This window comes from Simochromis diagramma, unplaced genomic scaffold (genome assembly GCF_900408965.1).
Source record: "Simochromis diagramma unplaced genomic scaffold, fSimDia1.1 OVJJ01000387.1, whole genome shotgun sequence".
NCBI lineage: Eukaryota > Metazoa > Chordata > Actinopteri > Cichliformes > Cichlidae > Simochromis > Simochromis diagramma.
The window spans coordinates 3,217,452-3,235,787 of NW_024387152.1; the positions used below are offsets into that span (position 1 = coordinate 3,217,452).

General features: G+C 41.8%; 1 protein-coding gene across 5 annotated transcripts in view; it reads right to left on the minus strand.

Moving 5' to 3' along the window:
* The window catches only part of scn8aa (sodium channel, voltage gated, type VIII, alpha subunit a), a 48,140-nt gene that overhangs the window by 21,935 nt on the left and 7,869 nt on the right, over window positions 1-18,336 (minus strand). For 2 of the 5 annotated variants that reach the window (XM_040047619.1, XM_040047622.1), the window contains exons 4-16: window positions 17,082-17,171; window positions 16,488-16,616; window positions 15,545-15,636; window positions 12,475-12,696; window positions 12,153-12,216; window positions 11,844-11,985; window positions 9,590-9,796; window positions 9,227-9,508; window positions 6,229-6,543; window positions 4,547-4,682; window positions 4,071-4,309; window positions 1,659-1,832; window positions 767-1,123 (exon numbers count right to left, since the gene is read on the minus strand). In XM_040047619.1, the coding sequence (XP_039903553.1) occupies window positions 767-1,123; window positions 1,659-1,832; window positions 4,071-4,309; window positions 4,547-4,682; window positions 6,229-6,543; window positions 9,227-9,508; window positions 9,590-9,796; window positions 11,844-11,985; window positions 12,153-12,216; window positions 12,475-12,696; window positions 15,545-15,636; window positions 16,488-16,616; window positions 17,082-17,171 (2,449 nt within the window). Of the gene's footprint in view, window positions 1-766; window positions 1,124-1,658; window positions 1,833-4,070; window positions 4,310-4,546; window positions 4,683-6,228; window positions 6,544-9,226; window positions 9,509-9,589; window positions 9,797-11,843; window positions 11,986-12,152; window positions 12,217-12,474; window positions 12,697-15,544; window positions 15,637-15,851; window positions 15,944-16,487; window positions 16,617-17,081; window positions 17,172-18,336 lie in introns of all 5 variants that reach the window. The other 3 variants (XM_040047623.1, XM_040047624.1, XM_040047625.1) reach the window with 3 other exon arrangements.

Below are 18,336 nucleotides of genomic sequence, written 5' to 3' on the forward strand. Positions count from 1 at the left end.
TAGAATGCGGGTCTTCCACATTGGGTTCCCCCATTACATACAGTGTAATATGCTATGAATATCAAATATTCCATACACATTGTTTCTTCCTGTTTTACTTGTGATGCTAATGAACTTTTTTTTAATTCATATACGTGTGAAAAAGAAAAAAGGAAACAAGTAATCGGATGTTGTTGCTAAATTCTCAATTTCTGACCGCATTACATTAGAGAGCTAAAAGGGGCATTTTTTCATTGGGCACCTTGAATTCCATTATTTCCATTGATTAACTTTAGTCAGTGAGATAACTGTGATTCAAGTGGGCGGTACAAATGAGGCATCCAATAAAGCAAAAATGGAAGAAAAGTTGATGTCATATGTCGCAGTCATAGACCTTATTTATGGTCCAAACGCTATGAACTATGCAACAGTGATGTGAGTTTGTATTGGGACCCTGAGCGGAAAGCCCTGTCTAAGTAGACTTACGTGTGTTTTAACAGTCACACAGCTAGTTATTGGCAGTGAAAGTCATGTGTAAAAGGTTTAGGCTTGTTGTCTTCCTCCCCTGTAACTCTACAGAGCTTCTAAACCTTCATCATTAAAGTAACAAAGAATAGAAGTGCAGTTTTCATACCAAACACTTTACTGAATTCTGCCTGAAGTTTTGAAACGTCCACTCGCTTTGCTCTACCTTCTGGACGTCTCTCAAACTGTGTCAAGAACAGTGCACCTGAGTCATGTGTGAACTCCCATTAACAGTTTCCAGCTAACAACATGGGACACTCACCACCAGGTTACCGATGACCATGACCATCATGAAGACGATTAGGCACATGGCCTGGCCGGCCACCTCCATGCAGTCCCACATGGTCTCGATCCACTCACCACACAGGACACGAAAGACGATCAGGAAGGAGTGGAAGAAGTCATTCATGTGCCAGCGGGGCAGCTCACATTCAGCAGAGATCTTACACACACAGTCTTTGTAATTCTTCCCAAACAGCTGCATGCCCACCACAGCAAAGATAAAGACAATGATGGCCAGCACCAGAGTCAGATTTCCCAAGGCTCCCACTGAGTTACCAATGATCTTGATCAGCATGTTGAGAGTGGGCCACGACTTGGCCAGCTTAAACACTCTGAGCTGAAGTGGGAGGAAAGAGTAGGAGGATTATGTTTTAGTCATAACATCCCATCTTTACGAACTTGTTGCTTCGATTCAGCAGAGTAAAAATAGCATAAATATACAGCAATGTTTAAATAAACACAGATTTTACTTTTGCCTCGTTTGCCTCAGATGCAGTACCAGTGCAGAGCCGGTTTTGTCTTCGTGCTTATCGAAAAACAACCCACTTTCTGACAGGTTTGAGAACCTGTTTGAGATCTGCCAGCCTGGTTTATCTTGCAGTAACTCCTAAAATATCCACATCGGTGGTTCCGACTTCTACAGAGAATTTGCGATGCTGTGAGTTTTTGACACATACGCCAGTTTTTGGGAGGTTTTTTTGTTTTTGTTTTTTGGAAGAGTTAAATATGTGCAAACAGCTCTAGATTAAACACTGACACTGCATCAGTGGAGAAGTATTGTTCGATGTGCAGAATGTGCATGATAACACACGACAACATGATGCAATGATACAATCTCAACTCTACTTTTCTAGGCAAAGATAGATATTTACCAATCGGAATGACCGCAGGACTGAGAGGCCCTCAACGTCAGCCAGAGCAAGCTCCACTAAGCTCAGAGTCACAATGAATCCATCGAAACAGTTCCAGGCCTCCTGAAAGTAGTAGTACGGATCCATAGCTACAAGCTTGAAAAGCATCTCTCCTGCGAAGATCCCCGTGAAAACCTGACATGCGAGAAGGAGGATAAATTTAACTTGGCTTCTAAACATATATAACAGAATGTAAAGCATAATGAGTAGTAAAAGAACCGACATATTTGTTCTGCAGAAAAATGCATTAGGTTAGTACTCTCAGCTTCTGCAATTGAACACAAATAGATTATTTACAGAGGAAGCACATCTAGTTAATGTCCGTGCATGTGTCAGCTGCTCTGCAGTCACTGAGGATAAAACGGCACTTGTTTGTTCTCATCTTTAATAGATCACTGATGGCTGCCTTCAATCACACAGACCACATAGCGAACATACAGTCATGTAGGCCATACATGTTTTTGGACAATGACACTTATTCTGTCATTTTGCCTCAGCACAACCACCACAGTAAATTTTAAATAAAACAACCAAGATGTGCCTGAAGTGTAGACTTTCAGCTTTAGATCAAATATTGCTTTTTAAGAAATGACAGATATCTTTATGTTTATAGTCCCCTGTTTTCAGAGATTTCAAACTAATTGGATTTAGTCTATAAATCATGGATATGACCAAATGCTGTGTTTTCTCTCTTCAGATGTTCTGTTAGACCAGGTGGGTTTGTGGCTCTTTCTGCATTATTTTTTTCCTTTGATTTATTGGGCTGAGATCTGGTTGCTGATTTGACTGAAGAATATCCCATTTCTTTGCTTTGAGAAACTCTTGCTTTATCGATTTACACTCTGAAGTGCTGCCTGATCAGTTCTGCAACATTTCAGAATTCAGCATGCGACTTCTATCTGCAGTCGCATCACCAGCAAACACTAGTGACCCAGTTCCACTAACAACCGTGCATGCTTATGCCATAACACTGCCTCCACCATGTTTGACAGGTTGTGTAGCGTACTTCAGATCATGAGGTGTTTCTCTCCTGCACTCATTCTACTACAAGTTTATTTGTCAAAAAAATAAAATAAAATTCTGAACTCGTAGACGTTTTCTGGCATCGTTCCTTCCTGGTCCCGAGTGTAACCTGTGGTTTACACCTTGCTGTGAACTCTCTGTATTCCCCTTCATGAAGACTTGGGTTGATTGTAGACCTCAAGTGTGATACACATGCTACCTCGAGAGTTTTGTTTTAATTGAAATAAACATTATGAATTTTTTTTTTTTAATCATGGAAATAATTCTGTCATCATGCACTTCGGTTATCTTCTGTGGTCTTTTGGTGTTGCTGAGTTGACACTGCATTCATTCTTACTAGATTTTTATGGGTTGTTTTCTTTCACAAACATCAACCTCATACTGAGGATAACAGCAAACAGCTACAAAATGCAAGTTCAACACTTGGAATCAACTCCTGATCTTTTATGTGCTTAATTCAAATAATCATAAATAACGAGGGAACAGGCCTCATGTGGCCATGAAATTATTTGCCACATAGTTGTCCAATTACTTTTGAGCTGTGTATAAAAATGTAATTCCTGAACAGTTAATGTAGTTCTTTAGTCAAACCCCTTGAATTAAAGATGAAAGTCTGCACTTCCATGACATCTTGATTCTCTGAATTTAATCCACTCGGGTGGTATGAACTCGAACTCAAATCGACCTGTATACACCCTCGTGAGTTTGTCAGACTGCGTGTTCATTGGCGCGCAGGATGATGACTCATATTGCATCAAGGTGACCTAGAAACCTCCACCTGTACCACCCATTAGTCTTTTCAAGTAGATTTTTATGAACCACAACTGGAAAGAACACATTTCACTGCTTTTTCAATTGTAAATTAATACGAAACAGACATACACACAAAACTGTATATAAAAGAGCGTACAACAATATGTGTTAACTTATGTGAAATGGTGCCAGTACTCTGATTTACTCCGTTTCTTAAAGAAAAACAAAGCTTTTAATGAAAACAACCATGTCTCAGAAATTATTTAGGCACCATTTTAGAAGAGCTCATCGATCAGCCTTCATGAATTATTAACACCGCCCTCCAACCAGTCAGCCAACCAGCAGAGAAGCAGGTGCATCCACTGAACCAGAGTACAGCGAGAGAGACGGGAGAAGAAGAATGGAACATGTGTGTGCATGTATGTAAAGAAAAATCCACGAATACTAGGAAGCAGCGGGGGGTTTGGGAATGTTTTTTTTCCCTGTCAATTACAGTCCCATAAATAAAACCTTTCTGTGAGCTACTGAGAAGAAGCAGAGAAGATCATTTACAAGAATTCCAGATAAAAACAACAACAACAACAAAAATCCACTCACCAGATTTCCTACAGACAGCATATCTTCAAAGTCAGGGGTCATGGGGTAATGCTCCATAGCCATGAAGAGGGTGTTTAGGACGATACAGATGGTGATGGCCAGGTCCACAAAGGGATCCATGACTATAAGGTTCACAATCTCCTTGATCTTAATCCACTTGGGGCTGCACTCCCAGATCAGGAATGTGTTAGCAAACTTATACCAGCATGGGGGACACTTGCGCTGAGACTCCTCCAGTTCTGAAGACATAGCGCGGATCATACATCAAAACCAAACATACTTGCGTGCTCAGCAAACTGCATGCAATGGTATAATAGGATAGAAAAAAATTTTATGCAATGTATGTATCTGGTACTTTTGAATATGCAAAGCAGATAAGCAGGAAATTCATGTCAAACTAATCAAACAATGAAGAGCAGCCCTAGTTAAAGAATAATGAGAGAGCAGGTTAAATAGCTGGGTTAAAGTGGCAGTACCCTCCACTAGTGTGTTGGTAATGACGCTCATGACACTGTTGGCCCGCTCTTTCCGCCCAAAGGAGGTATTGAGCTGGTCCACAGACACCATCAGGGAGCCCGACAGCTTCTTCTTCACCTCAACCTCAGTAGTCGGCTGTCAGGAGGAGAGGAAGAATCAAGCACCCATGGAGAGGACATGAACACCATCCCACATCACCACCGGTGGCCGGCGGAGGGAAGTGCACGACAGCAACGGCAGGAAAAAGTAGTCGAGGATCAGAATTTTTGGGGTGGGGGTCAGGGCACGTTTCATTCTCGTCTACTTGTATGCTGGTTTCAAGGAAGATGTGTGTATGCTGTAAATGCATGCAGGTTTCAGCCAAAGTGGGAGCAGTGGTCTAGGGCTACTTGACCTAATTGTGTTTGAATGTAATTAGCTCATCCCAATTAGATAAAAAATGGATTGTGAGACACTGTGCGAGGAGAACTGCTTCTGCATGAATGCATTCTCAGTCCCGTCATGCAATAATGGAGGCTTTGCTGCCATTGCAATATAATCATGAGGTTATTTTACAAAATGTCTCCCAAATCTGGCCATTTTTAACACAAACTTGCAAATTGATGCTACTGTATCTTCCTATTTTGAAACCATACAACTTATATTGCAACCATCAAGTCAAGAGCATTGTAAATAGGTCATATGAAGGCAGGTAGTTCAAATTCATCCAGTTGTCATGCATGAGCATGCTCCAAGTCAAAGAGAAGGAGAGGAAATAACAGACATCATAACCAAAGTTTGGTTTGTCTACATCATGCTTGTTCTAATTTGGGGTTTAAATCTACCATGCTAACTAGAATGACGCACAACTAATTTGCTAATGCTGACCAGGGAGAGACTGGAAAACATAGAAAGGTATAGACAGACAAGGACAGCAGCCCTCCTTCATTTCTTAAAGTATTTTTTGAAAGCCTAATAGGATGGTGTGTTACTTTTATATATTTATACATATATATTTATGTAGATAGCTAGATACATATACTCTGGGATGGAATCAGGGAATTAGGGAAGCAGATAAAATTGTCTGTGGCTCTATAAAGCTGGTCCCCTCTGTTTCCTCCGGCTTCTATTGCAGATCTACCCACACAGGCTAGCAGAGGACCCGGATGCCTGGAGGAACACATCAACACACTGGAGCATGTTAACCAATCATTATATGCCATTTGTTAACAAAAACTGTGTTTCATTACTGCTAGTGTGTGAACGGGAACTTAAAACACAAAACTGTGTGTTACTTCTTTCTCTGATCTGTACACTAACGGGTCAGTGAGCAGCTGAATGATTTTGAGTGCAGGTACTTTATGAGTTATAAGTTTGATGCTGACATATTCAAAACATTAACAGTCATCATTCATTTCAAACAGTAAAATTGCCTGGAAGTCACTGATAGACCAAGTATGAAGCTAACTTGTGAAAGGTTGGTTTAAGTATAAATGCTATAATCACGTTTATTTTCCCATCCTTTGCCTACAGTTGGAGGGCAGCATACACTGCAGGGGCTGGGGGAGGGGAGGCGCGAGCGCTTAGCCAAGAGATACATACGGACTTGCAAAGATGACAGTAGAGGATAGAGAGCCAGAAAGAAACGTAACGGACGAGAGGGGGGCCATGCCTAGATAGGTCTACTCATTGACTTCCTTACACTTTCGTCAGTAGCTGCCTTATCTATTTTCACCTCAGGCAGAAGGCGTCCACCGGGCCCGGGGCCAATGAGCGACACCACGCCGTTGCAGTCCACCGTGCTGTTCCTCTTGCCATGGAAGCCAGTGTAGCTGCTCCGCCGGTACGGGCTGAACAGGGAGCCTCGCCGCTCCTCGCACTCCTCGACGGTGCTGTGCTCATCGTCGGCGAATTCGTTCTCCGAGCCCACGTCCTTGCTGCGGCCCTTAAAACTGAAGATGCTGCTCTTGCTGTTGTGGCGTGAGAGGAAGGGTGAGCCCGGTATACTCAGGAGAGACTGGAGGAAGGAAATAGAAAAAAGGATGAGAAGAGGAGATATTTGTGTGACGGAGCCCTGGGCCCTTCTGGGCCCATCAACTCCAGAGGACAAGATGAAAGCCAACATCTGTGGGAAATTTAATGCAGCAAGGGCTCCTTCCCACGAGGAGCCATATTCTTCTGACTAAATAAACAAGAACTAGATAATTAGGTTAGTGATATGCTTCAGTGTCAAGGTCACACACACACACACACACACACAGGACAGAGATACAGGCGTCTGAGACAAGTACAATCTGAACATGAGTCACGACAGCAACAATCTGGAATGTAGCTAGCATTGATCCAGCTATTTTTTTAGCTCTACACAAAGTATGCTAGCTCACGGGAAATCAAATGTTTTGACAATAGCCCTCTGGTTGTGTAGAAGATGAGTGAAAAGCGCAAAGGAACCATTGCATGTCACATGAAGGATTTTCACAGGCGTGTTGAAAAGCGTTACATAAGGCCCGTAGGCCTCGTTAACTCGTCAGCTGAATACTTCTCCATAAAACACAAAAAAATTAAAAGTCAGCGAAGCTCCAGCACGGTCTAAGCACAGCAGCAGGACTGCTCCCTGTTACAGATTTGTGTAAATAATTCTGAAAATGAGGCCTCATACATCAACGTTGGGTACACACAAAAACAGGCCAAAATGAGGCGCACACCACTTCCAGCACAAAAGTTGATATCCAGAAAAAGGGGCCAGGAAAATGCGAGCATCTCTGTGGAACCGTTGACCTACGAGTACGCAAGAAAGAGGAAATGGAAACTGAAGGTGAGGTGGTCAATGAGAGGAATCTTTTTATCTGTAATGATGCAGATAGACCGGTTCTTATATCACACCTCTCTATTCTATCTGAACACTCCAACACGACATGCCTCAATCATCCACTGACACAAACACTTTCTATCTAACCACACAGTTATAAGCCGACGTATCTTACCCATGCACACTGGAGAAGCAAGGAATCGAACCATCAAACTAACAGATGACCTGCATTACCTCCTAAGCTGAAGCAACCACAATTGTTAGTCTGACTTCATGATGCACTTTTTCACTAACACACATATTAACTTCGATTAAGTGATCCAAGTATTTAGCAGTGTTATTTTAAGTTGTTCTGTGAGCGCCCTTAAGTTGCAGCTGTAACTAAAATCTCTAAACTAAAAACTTCGCTCACAGAAGACTGAGCCAAACTGTTAAAGGACATCTGGCTTCCTTTCATTGATAGTTTTACCTCCCATTAATCAGACTACCAGATTTTCATGAATGTCATTGCTTGTCGAGATCTAAGACAGATGATACAAAATTAGAGAACCGCAGAAGAGTCAGTAGTCCACCGTATCACCAAGTTAGTGAGTGCCATAAAGCCTCCTCCGGTTGTCTCATTTATTGACTACGTAAATTTGCTGTCTGTGAATAAAGCCGATGCGTACCCTCACCAGAGCCTCAATCATACTGCAGGCCAAGTTCAGGCAAGAAAAGATCAATTTCTACCCTTAAATGACATCCTCAGGCAAGTGGTATCACAATCATTTTGACAAGCTTTAAATCAGTCAGCTTGATTCCTGTAAAACAAATAAATGCTGCTGCAACACATAGAGCTGCAATGAATGCTCAGGTAATCCCAGAGGAATGTTTGACTGGAAAACCAAGCAATTAGTAAAAAAAAAGTAAAATTGTATTTATATAGCACCTTTCAAGATAACAATCACTAAGTGCGCCACAGAAGCTAAAACATAAAAATAAAAATCAACCAAAAGCAAGTTTAAAAAGATGATTTTTTAGCTGTTTTTTAAAAGCGACCACTGAGTCCACAGATCTCGGGCTCAAAGGGAGAGAGTTCCACAGTTTGGGGGCCACAGTTACAAAAGCTCTGTCGCCTCGTGTGTTTGACAACCAGCAAGCCCTGGTCACATGACCTCAGGGACCTGCTGGGAATGTATGGATGCAAATCACAAATAAATAAGGTCGCTCATTTCTGATTTAGCCAATTATGAGGCCCTTTGCATCAACCATTTATGGTAGAATTTGCACATGTGGAGGTAGGATATGAGGCCGATCCACACACATACATTTTAAGGCACACCATTTCACGCCTTTGTACACTATCTATGCCTAGGCTTAACCCCCACTGAGGCCCCTGGACATGTGCTTCACTACACGCTGCTCTGTAAGTGCAATCTTATATTTCACACACTGAAAATGAAAAGTAGTAAAAATGCCGTCCCTGCAGCCATGTGACTTACTGACGTCTATATTCTATTCATAGACATGAAAAGGTGTCTGTTCTAATTCTGTGTGTTGTTTGAGTTTCATTTGGTCTCATTTTGGCACAAAAGGCCTCATACAGCTTTACGCTGGCCATGTAGATATTTTCTTATATGTTGGTGATTTTAGATTTTCTTTTTCCTGCAAGACTTCTAGTACCATCCCCAACATGTGTGAAAAAATCTACATCACAGCATGATCATGAGTGAAATACTCATCCCCAGAGAAGAGTTTGTCAAATTCAGTGTTTTTATTCTTGAGCTGCAAATTCTGTTTATCGTGTAAAATTACTAACAGTTTATATCTCGTTATAATTTAGCTTAAATTTTCCTTTCAATCAAAATGTCAGCATCCGATCATTGCTAACAAAAGGGAATATCTTCCCCACCTGGTTCATGATGGAAGACTTTCGGCCCAGGCGGTTATCGGGGAATCTGAAGCGGCTCCTTTTGCTGCCATCGTCCGACTCTGACTTGACAAACTTCTCGCTGTCGCCTTTCTCCTTCTCCTGCTCCTTCTGCCGCCACTTCTTCTTACGGTTGCGGCGCTCTTTAGCGCTCTTGGAGCTGAGCTTCGACATCTCGGACGAACTGCAGGAAAGACGCCCTCCTCCATCGTCCTCAACCGCATCCTCCGACACTGTGCCTGCAGAGGTTGCCATTGCAGCCGTCTACCGAGAAACGAGCACGCGAGTGAAGTCAGAACGATATTTTGACACAAAAGTTTTGCCTTCAACTTGCAGAGGACTCACCTGAGCATCTTCTTGCTGCTTCTTTAGCTGCTCCAGCATGGCCTTGAATTCTTCTTCCTTCTGCGCGGCCTCTTCCATGGTGGCCTGATTCTGCTCCTCATAGGCCATGGCTACCACAGCCAAGATCAGATTCACCAAGTAGAAAGAACCCACAAAGATCACCAAGACAAAGAAAATCATGTAGGTCTTCCCTGCCGCCCTGAGGGTCTGTTAGGAGGCAGTGCCACAGAGGTCCGGGGAGAGAGAGGAAGAAAACAGCAGACCCGTGAGATCTGATACATGACTTCAACGCCACAATCAACGTCAGCCTCACTGCTCATCTCTTAATATGACTCATCAGAAAGAAATAGAAGACGTACACTGGTCTGAGCATTCCTGGGGGCAAAAATGAATGCAAGCCTCAAGTGAGGAGGGTAAATGTCTCTCACCTTCTGAGGACAGAAGAGTCAAATCTTAACTTAAAACAGCTCACACGATTTCATTTGTCTGTTTCTGATGTGAAAATAATGTGTGGAAATAAATTAAGTAAATGATTTTATACTTTGTGCTCATTAAAACCCTCCATGTGAGACTGTATTGTTCATCAGAAAGAACTGACCTACTTTGCACGCTCACTGTGAATAGCCAAACTATTTCTACAGATTTGGACGCTATGCCCACTGGAGATGAGAAGTGAGGAGACTGAGCAGCAGAGGTACAGCTGCACAGATGAACACACAAACGAGAAAGCTCATTGGTCTCACTTTGTCTTCATGCTAACATACAATGGTTAAAGTCATTCTCGCGCTGTTATATTTTTAGGTTTAGATAAACCAGCAAACGAATAGTCACCATGAAAGGATCCCAAATTTGACTTAAAATGTTCTCGCTCATGCACCTCATCAAAAAATGAAATACGTCTTCAGGCAGCAAGAAGGAGAGAAAAAGGACTCTAGCAGGTAGAGAAGTGAAATATCCTCACCCATCAATTATGCATGCAGTTGACGTGATGCTGAGAAGTGCGTGCAGGACATTTGGCTCAAACGTTCTATTTTAGTGGCACAAATCACTAAATCTTACATATATAACAAAATGCTCAGTACTGAGAAACAAACATGATCCATAGGAAGGCGTTTTATTACTTAATGTCCTTACACCAAACCAAAAGCGGCTACGTAATGATTATTCTACACATACGGCGTACAGTATGAGCGAGAGCCTGCAGTTGGAAGCTGAATTTCAAAGATGAGAGCGAAAATAGAAATATGTGCCAGGATGCTCTCATCAGGTCTCATCGCTCTCATTGGTCATACTGTAATCCTCAGCCCTTAATATTTCATGCTTCCTTCCTTCCACTTGTACGTGGAGGCAGGACTGTCTCCACCATTTCAGGGAAGCTTAATGTGGAACAGCCTGCAAGACAGACCAGATGGCGGTGACGGGGCCACAGTATCCACATGAGACTGAGAACAGGGGATAAACTTGGAGGTGAACTAGAGCTGAATGCAGAAGCCACCACCAGTTTTTGAATAATGTAATTTGAATAATTACAGGATGTTTGGTACACAATTTTTTATTGGCATTTGTGCTGCAGTGTAATAAAATCACTCGACAGCTGATAACCACCTCCACCATGCGATTGGTTTGTCTGTCAACTGGATCGCTTAAAAAATGTTTTTGCAAAATTGGACATGTGAGGTCACATTTTTATCCAAAATCAGTTCATTCACCGTTTGAGGCGAGTTTTTCAGCTTTAGTGGTGCAGTTGAAGACTGCTGTCATCAGGCACCAGTTTAGCTCACTGGTTGAGCAGGTGCCCACACACACACACAGCTGAGCTGCTGTATTTCTTCCTCTCTTCCTGTCTAATCTTCACCAGTGAACTAACCAGTAAAGGCAAAAGAAATCTTTAAAAAGCTGCTGTCACTAATAATGGATGAGAAACAAACCATCCATCGCACCATCCTTTTTTAATCATTTCATTGATTTATCCAGTTAAGGGTTGTACTATTGGGGGCGGAGCCTATCCCAGCTGTCACAGGGCAAGAGGTGTGATACACTCTGGGCAGGCTGCCACTCTATTGCACTTCAGACTAGCATTATTTATTTATCTATGCTTTTGGTGACTTTGTTTGAATTATAATATATGTTCATCAAAATTAACACCTTTGAAGCCTCGATAAAATCTGTCCAAAGGCCAAATATCAATCAGATTTCAGCACTGAGGGCTGTTACATGGTGAAACAAGCTGAAGGTGTGGACACATCTGCTTTACCAGCATGTAAAGGTTCTCCCAGAAGTCCTGTGTCATGAGTCGGAAGAGAGCCAGGAAGGCCCAGCCGAAGCTGTCAAAGCTGGTGTAGCCGTAGTTTGGATTCCTCCCAGCTTTCATGCATGTGTAGCCCTCCGGGCAGCGGCTGAGGGGTGGAGAGAGAGCGAGAGAGAGACACATAGAGACAGAACAGGGCATTCAGCCCAAAAATGAGTCAGCACTATTTACTGATAATGTAGTCTGACTATAAGCGCACAGAGGAGCTACAGCAAATCTTGGTACTCTTTTTGAAGGGTGGAGAAGGCAACTCACCCAGAGTCTGAGCTGTTCCCACAGAGCAGAGCGTCCAACTGGCCAGGCAGGAAGTAGAAGTTGGCTGAGAGGGGGGAAAAAGCAAGAAAGAAAAACTGCCAAACTGAGTCATTTCGCTCACATTCTGTCGAGATTTACTAAATTTACTCCATTCAGCACATTTCTGACTCCAGCTCACTCAGAAATTTCGACTTCAGTTCATTTGAAACAAATTCCTTTAAGTGCCAAAACGACATATTGTTTCCCCATTCAAGCATATGGGTTGACTCATACTCTGACCTCCGTGCCAGGTCACCGTTGGTGACGCCTTGACTCTACTTACTGTCGTTCGTGATGTATTCGTCCCAGTCAAAGCCCTTACTGCCGTTGGCTAGGTAACTCTCGTTGGTGTTGATTGGCCAGAACACACACTTGTGGCGCAGGTTACCCATGAAGAGCTGGAGACCAATGAGGGCAAAGACGCTCAAACAGAAGACGGTCAGGATCATCACATCCGAAAGCTTCTTCACAGATTGGATCAGGGCACCCACAATGGTCTTCAGGCCTGCAGGCCAGCCACAATCACACATGCGCACGCACACAAACACACACACACACACATTCACAAACCACACAGGTGATGCAGGAGCTCCTCATGTCCCATGTGTTAATCTCTGGAGTGTCAGCTGCTACTAGAGCTCATCTTTTTAAATTTGTCACTGGGACGAAGCCCGTAAATCCCTGCATCTTAAGATATTCATAAAAATCTGGCTGAGACTACATTTGAAAACCTTCCCACTGAATTTAATTATAAATAGAAATAATAGATGTATTGTCATCGACTTGAATATACAACTAAATGTTCATTTTTAACTAAATTCAACATCAAAACAAAAGGGATCATTTTATAAATAAAAATCTGAACTGGTAAAATACTATAAATTTTAGATATGGGTAGTAATACATTTTGGACAAAACTGGGAGTTTACATACAGAACATCTCTAGAAACAACAAACAGGAAATATTCAGGAGCCTTCCCACTCTTTTCAGATTATTGCAACAGATCTCAAATCCAAATAATGGGCTCTTCAACAGAAGAAATTAGCATTTCATTGCCAATGACGGATGAAGTAAAAAAAGAGGGGGAAGACTTTCTATAAGTGAGAGGAAATCCATAAGGAAAAGAGCACAGCAGCACAACGAGAGGCCATGAGAGGGACAGAGGCACAGGCAGGGGGGCATTAAACCACATGCAGGTCATTTAAACTCCAAGGCTGAACAGAAGCAATTCAATGCCAGTGCCGGTGTGGGCACTTTCTTGAACTGTCTTGTGTAAGGTGTCATTAGGAAAGCACTGACTCCCCATACCGCGACCCTGTAGTCTGTCTCATCCACTAAAGACAAAATCGCTTTACCTTCCAGACCAGCCTCCTCTGGCAGCATTCGCACAGATCCACGAGGAACTCAAAGATGGAGGCAGGATCGCCCACGCCCCATTTTTACTGTTCACCCACTACACGTACAGCAGGCTTGACCTGCTACAAGCTTTCGATAAATTATGATCTTAATTTAGACTTTCAAATAATCTTACTAAAAGCTCCGTCAAACCAGACATGTAAGGAGCTGCTCGTGTTTAAAGGGACCTATTATAATTTTCTTTACTTCCTCATGTGCTGTTACAGCAGCTGATGTTCATGCTATGTAAGAGCAAAAACCTCAGGCTTAAAGCAGGTAAATGCTCTGTTTCTGGCAGTTTTTTCAAGGATTTCAAGATATCTAAATGCACAGAAGCTCCACCCACCTTTTGTTTGCAAAGGACAGCCAATCAAAAGAAAGCTTGTATAAAGGGAGGAATGCAACAGCTTGATGCATTCGGGGGTCGCACAAAGCCCCAGCATAATCCAACAAAACAGTAAAGATTAGCTTAAACTAGAACTCAGAGTCCAAGAATTAAAGCGTGGAGCTAGAAATAAGCATAGTAGGTCCACTTTAAATCACCATACATCTTATTTACAAGCACATGAAAAAAATTATCAAATCAAACTAACAGATCTACATGTTTCCCTGGAAAAAAGCCCTCCCGTTCACATGGATTACTGTTTGCTTTATCAAACAAATCTATAAAAATCAATAAAAGCTCCAATTTCATTACTTCTGTACCAGCATTTTAACAGAGAGTCCAGAATTTTGGGGAAATATGTTATTAATTTTGTGGCTGAACGCTAAATTAGAAGATCAATACATCCTACCAACCAGTGTTTCGTCAGATTTTAAAAAAGCAGATACGATGTGTTAAATAGGGATGTTTGGAGCTGCTTTTAGGTGGCTGCTGTCTTTGGACAGAGCCAGGAAGTCTGTTTACAGTCTTTAAGTTAACCAGATGCTCGCAGTAACTTTAGGTACTGGCATGAGAATGGTATCAATTTTCTCATCCAACTTTGAGCCCAAAAACAAACAAGCATATTTCCCAAAATGCCAAACTGATATCTAAATCGTCTGCACTCAAAGAAGACTTTTTCAAATTTCAGCATGAATGTGTAATTTGAAAAAGAAAGCAATCTTTAGTGGCTGTTTTGCAACATGTGTTTAATGTTCTCCGGTCAGATGTCCGGTCAGCGTTACCATTCCATCTGCATTCCCAAATATCTTTTTTTTTTTGTGATATATCATTCAAGGAGGTCGTAAAAACAGAGAAAAAAATCAATCAACAAGCTAAAAAACAAAAAAGAGGGCAAATCAAACTTTCAATGCCATTAATCAGCCAAGCTCTTGGTAGGCTAATATTATAAAAGCAAGTGACCGAAAAGCATCATGCAGCATAAGAGGTATGTTCACAAACTAGGCTTGGCAGTCTTCATACATAAGTAATGGGTATGTTCTGTAAGATCTGTATAAGAGCTATACCTTTTCTCATAAAATACAGCTCACAGGTTTGTTTTGGACCCCATTACTAGGAATCCTCTCAAATTTCCAATTAGGAACAACTACAGGGATTAAAGCTGTCTGATTTTTCTTTTCTCATAAAACATAACATGCATATTGTAAGTTTACAGTGTTCTAACAACACATTTCTTTGCCATAAGTAACGGCATTTACTTCTTCTGAAAAGCTATTTGAAGTTGAGTGAGTTGAAGCTATTTCTCCTTAAAGACAAAAGCTGCCTTGGAAACAAGAGCGCTACCGGGGCAGAAGAGAGTGCAGACACTTTGGAGGGCCCTAGAGGAGACTGCAAAGCCTATCAAAAATGTATTAGTACCATTTTTGATAATTTTGGAGGAAAAATAAATCAAAAAATGGTTTTCTCCAATTTTTTTTTTTTTAATATCGCTAAAATCATAATCGTAATTATAATAATAGTGAGTAGAAAGGAAAGGGTGAGAGGATCAGCCTTAGTGTTTAAACTGAGTCTCACCTGGAATGACAGAGATAGTTTTCAATGCTCGGAGAACTCTGAATGTTCTCAGCGCAGATACATTGCCCAGGTCCACAAACTCTGTTATATATCTGAAATAGGGGAAGGATCACACACAGAACAAACACGATGACAAAAACCACACACGGCAAGAGCACAACACCACCGAACCAGGAGGAAACGACGCCACTCACAGAGCCTGTCCACTGAGGAGAAGGGTGGAAGGTAAAAGGAAAGAAAGACACACACACCTAACACCGACCCCGCCCCACTGCCCCCAACCCCACCCCGCACCATCCTGTCTTACCTGGAATTACAGAAATAGTTTTCAATGCCCTCAACACCCTGAACGTGCGCAGAGCTGAGACATTGCCTAGGTTTACAAACTCTGTTATATACCTGCAGGATCAAACCACAGTTACAACAGCTTATTATTTACATGCAGATAAACGGTGAAAAGATCAATTCAGACAAAGATGGGCTTTGCGAGAAACAATGACATTTTGTATGATGGTCTTTTCGGGGGGAGGGGCGGGGGCTGTATTTGCTCATATGGAAATAAGTAAACTAGGTGACTTATAGTCGCTGGGAAGACACTGAGCATTAAATTGGATTTTGCAGGCTCCTGACGACTGAGAGAGAAAATGTGAATGACAAGAGTTGGATGGCGAGAGGGAGATGAATCAGACTGAATGACAGTGAGGTGTGGGTGTTGTCAAGGAGGCCGAGCAGTGTCAGATGGAGATCTTCGATTCCCAAAGAGAAAACCAGAGAAGTCTCGGCTCAAATGAGGAAACACAGAAGACGGGTTATCAGATAGGAAACAGGCAAAAGATAATAACTAAAACATCAGTTTACTTTAACCCAACCCAAATACGCAACGTATTTGTGTCCAATTTAACGTCCTATTTACTCAGAGCTCGATCGGAATTAAAATACTTACGCCATCGAAATGACCATGAAATCCAGCCAGTTCCATGGATCTCTTAGGAATGTAAACCCATCTATACAGAAGCCTCGCGCAGTGATCTTTACAAGAGACTCGAACGTATAAATTCCCGTGAACGTGTACCTGGAAGACAAAGCGTTGACAGAATCAGTTCACCGCGCTAGATCAAAGCTCGCTCATTTCTAAGTGCCTGCACCTTCATTAACTGTTAAGACACCCAGGAAATGCCGACGTTAGATAAAATTAGAATCATGCAAAATCAGATAAAACACTTTTCTGTCGGTCTAATGTTTTATTAGAATGTTGCTTCATTACATTTGAGCCACACAAATTTCCAGAAAACAGAGGTTTTCAAATACGCTGCGATGGTGTCCAGAGGCAGCATATAGCCCCATCAGTGTTTTCTTCTAAAATCTTGATTCTTGTGTGAAAAATATATAGTATGGTTATTGTGCAGAGGGTTTAAAGAGAAAATTCAAATTTAAAATTTCACAGAATTTGACCATCTGTGACTCAGATGTAGCGCCAACACAGGGACACAAACTTTTATCACCCATTTATATATGAAAACAGATAAAGTGTACTTACTCTACTTGTTTTGACCACTCAGGAGGATCGCTAAAGGTCATGAATATACAGTTGGTCAAAATAGTACACATAATGATCATGCTGAAAAGAGTGAGGAGCATGTTAAGGAAAACGCAGACTGTAGTGGTAATCACATACATCATCAAGCCTCTATGACATGTAAAACATAAGAATAAAAAATACAGCTTGCAGTAGGTAACGTATGTCCTACAGTCGAGTACGCATAAACAGCCAGCAATATTTAAACAGTTAAAGTCAAGACACGAACTCAAAGCACTTAACTGAAGGTGGTTAAACGTAACCACTACTATTAAATATTTAAACAGTATATATTTAGGGGAAATGCAAAACTAAAGTACATTTTAAAGGTGCAAAGCTTTCAGTGCAGAGAGGCTGACACTCAAAGGAAAGCAGGGAAACTTCAGACTTGGCTTTAAATGCCTGCAGAGGTCAGTATTAGTTGTGCCTTGAAATATTTGAACAATATTTCTGTACAGCCTTAACCAGCAGTTGTGCACCATACACAAATGTAGATTTATTTTGGCAGGAGGTGGGCAAAATAAAATGCCACTCACATTACTGCTTTTCTGTTTTATTTTACTTACTTTTTTATATATATCTATAAAAATAATTAATTTGTGCCTAAACTGGAAAACCTTTAATTATGCACCTTGCCTCATTTAGTATCTATGCGCAGATCTTTAAATAAACCACGTGTATCTGCGGGCACCACTAACTCACAGGTTGCATTGCTGCAGGAAGGAGGCACAGTGGGGGTCCACACAGCCAAAGTGTGTTTGCTGTGTAGAAGATGAAAACCTTCTGCTTCATTTTTAAACCAGATGCCCAAACAGTCGTGTGTCACATGACACACAGCTGGCTCACTTCCCGTAACTTGTGCAAATAGATAAGATAAAACAAGTCAAATAAAATATATTTCAAAAATCACATAAAATATTAACATGCAGCTCTGATCAGCTGAGGTCCTAAAACAAGTTTCCTTTTATGTCTTTAACAGCGCTTCAAATCGAGGGTGCATCCTCCGACTGTTCCTTCTGGATTCTTAGATAATGCACCGATAATGTGCTTACCGAGAGGTCTAGCTTGGCTGACTGTTAAGGATGACTCATCATTTGTGCTAGCCTTTCCCTTCAGTGATAAAATGGCTACTGCACGGCGTCCTCTGTGCTCTTTCTTGACTGTAACAAACCGACTCTCTCCTGTACCTCCACTCACAGGAAACGTCGATAGCAGC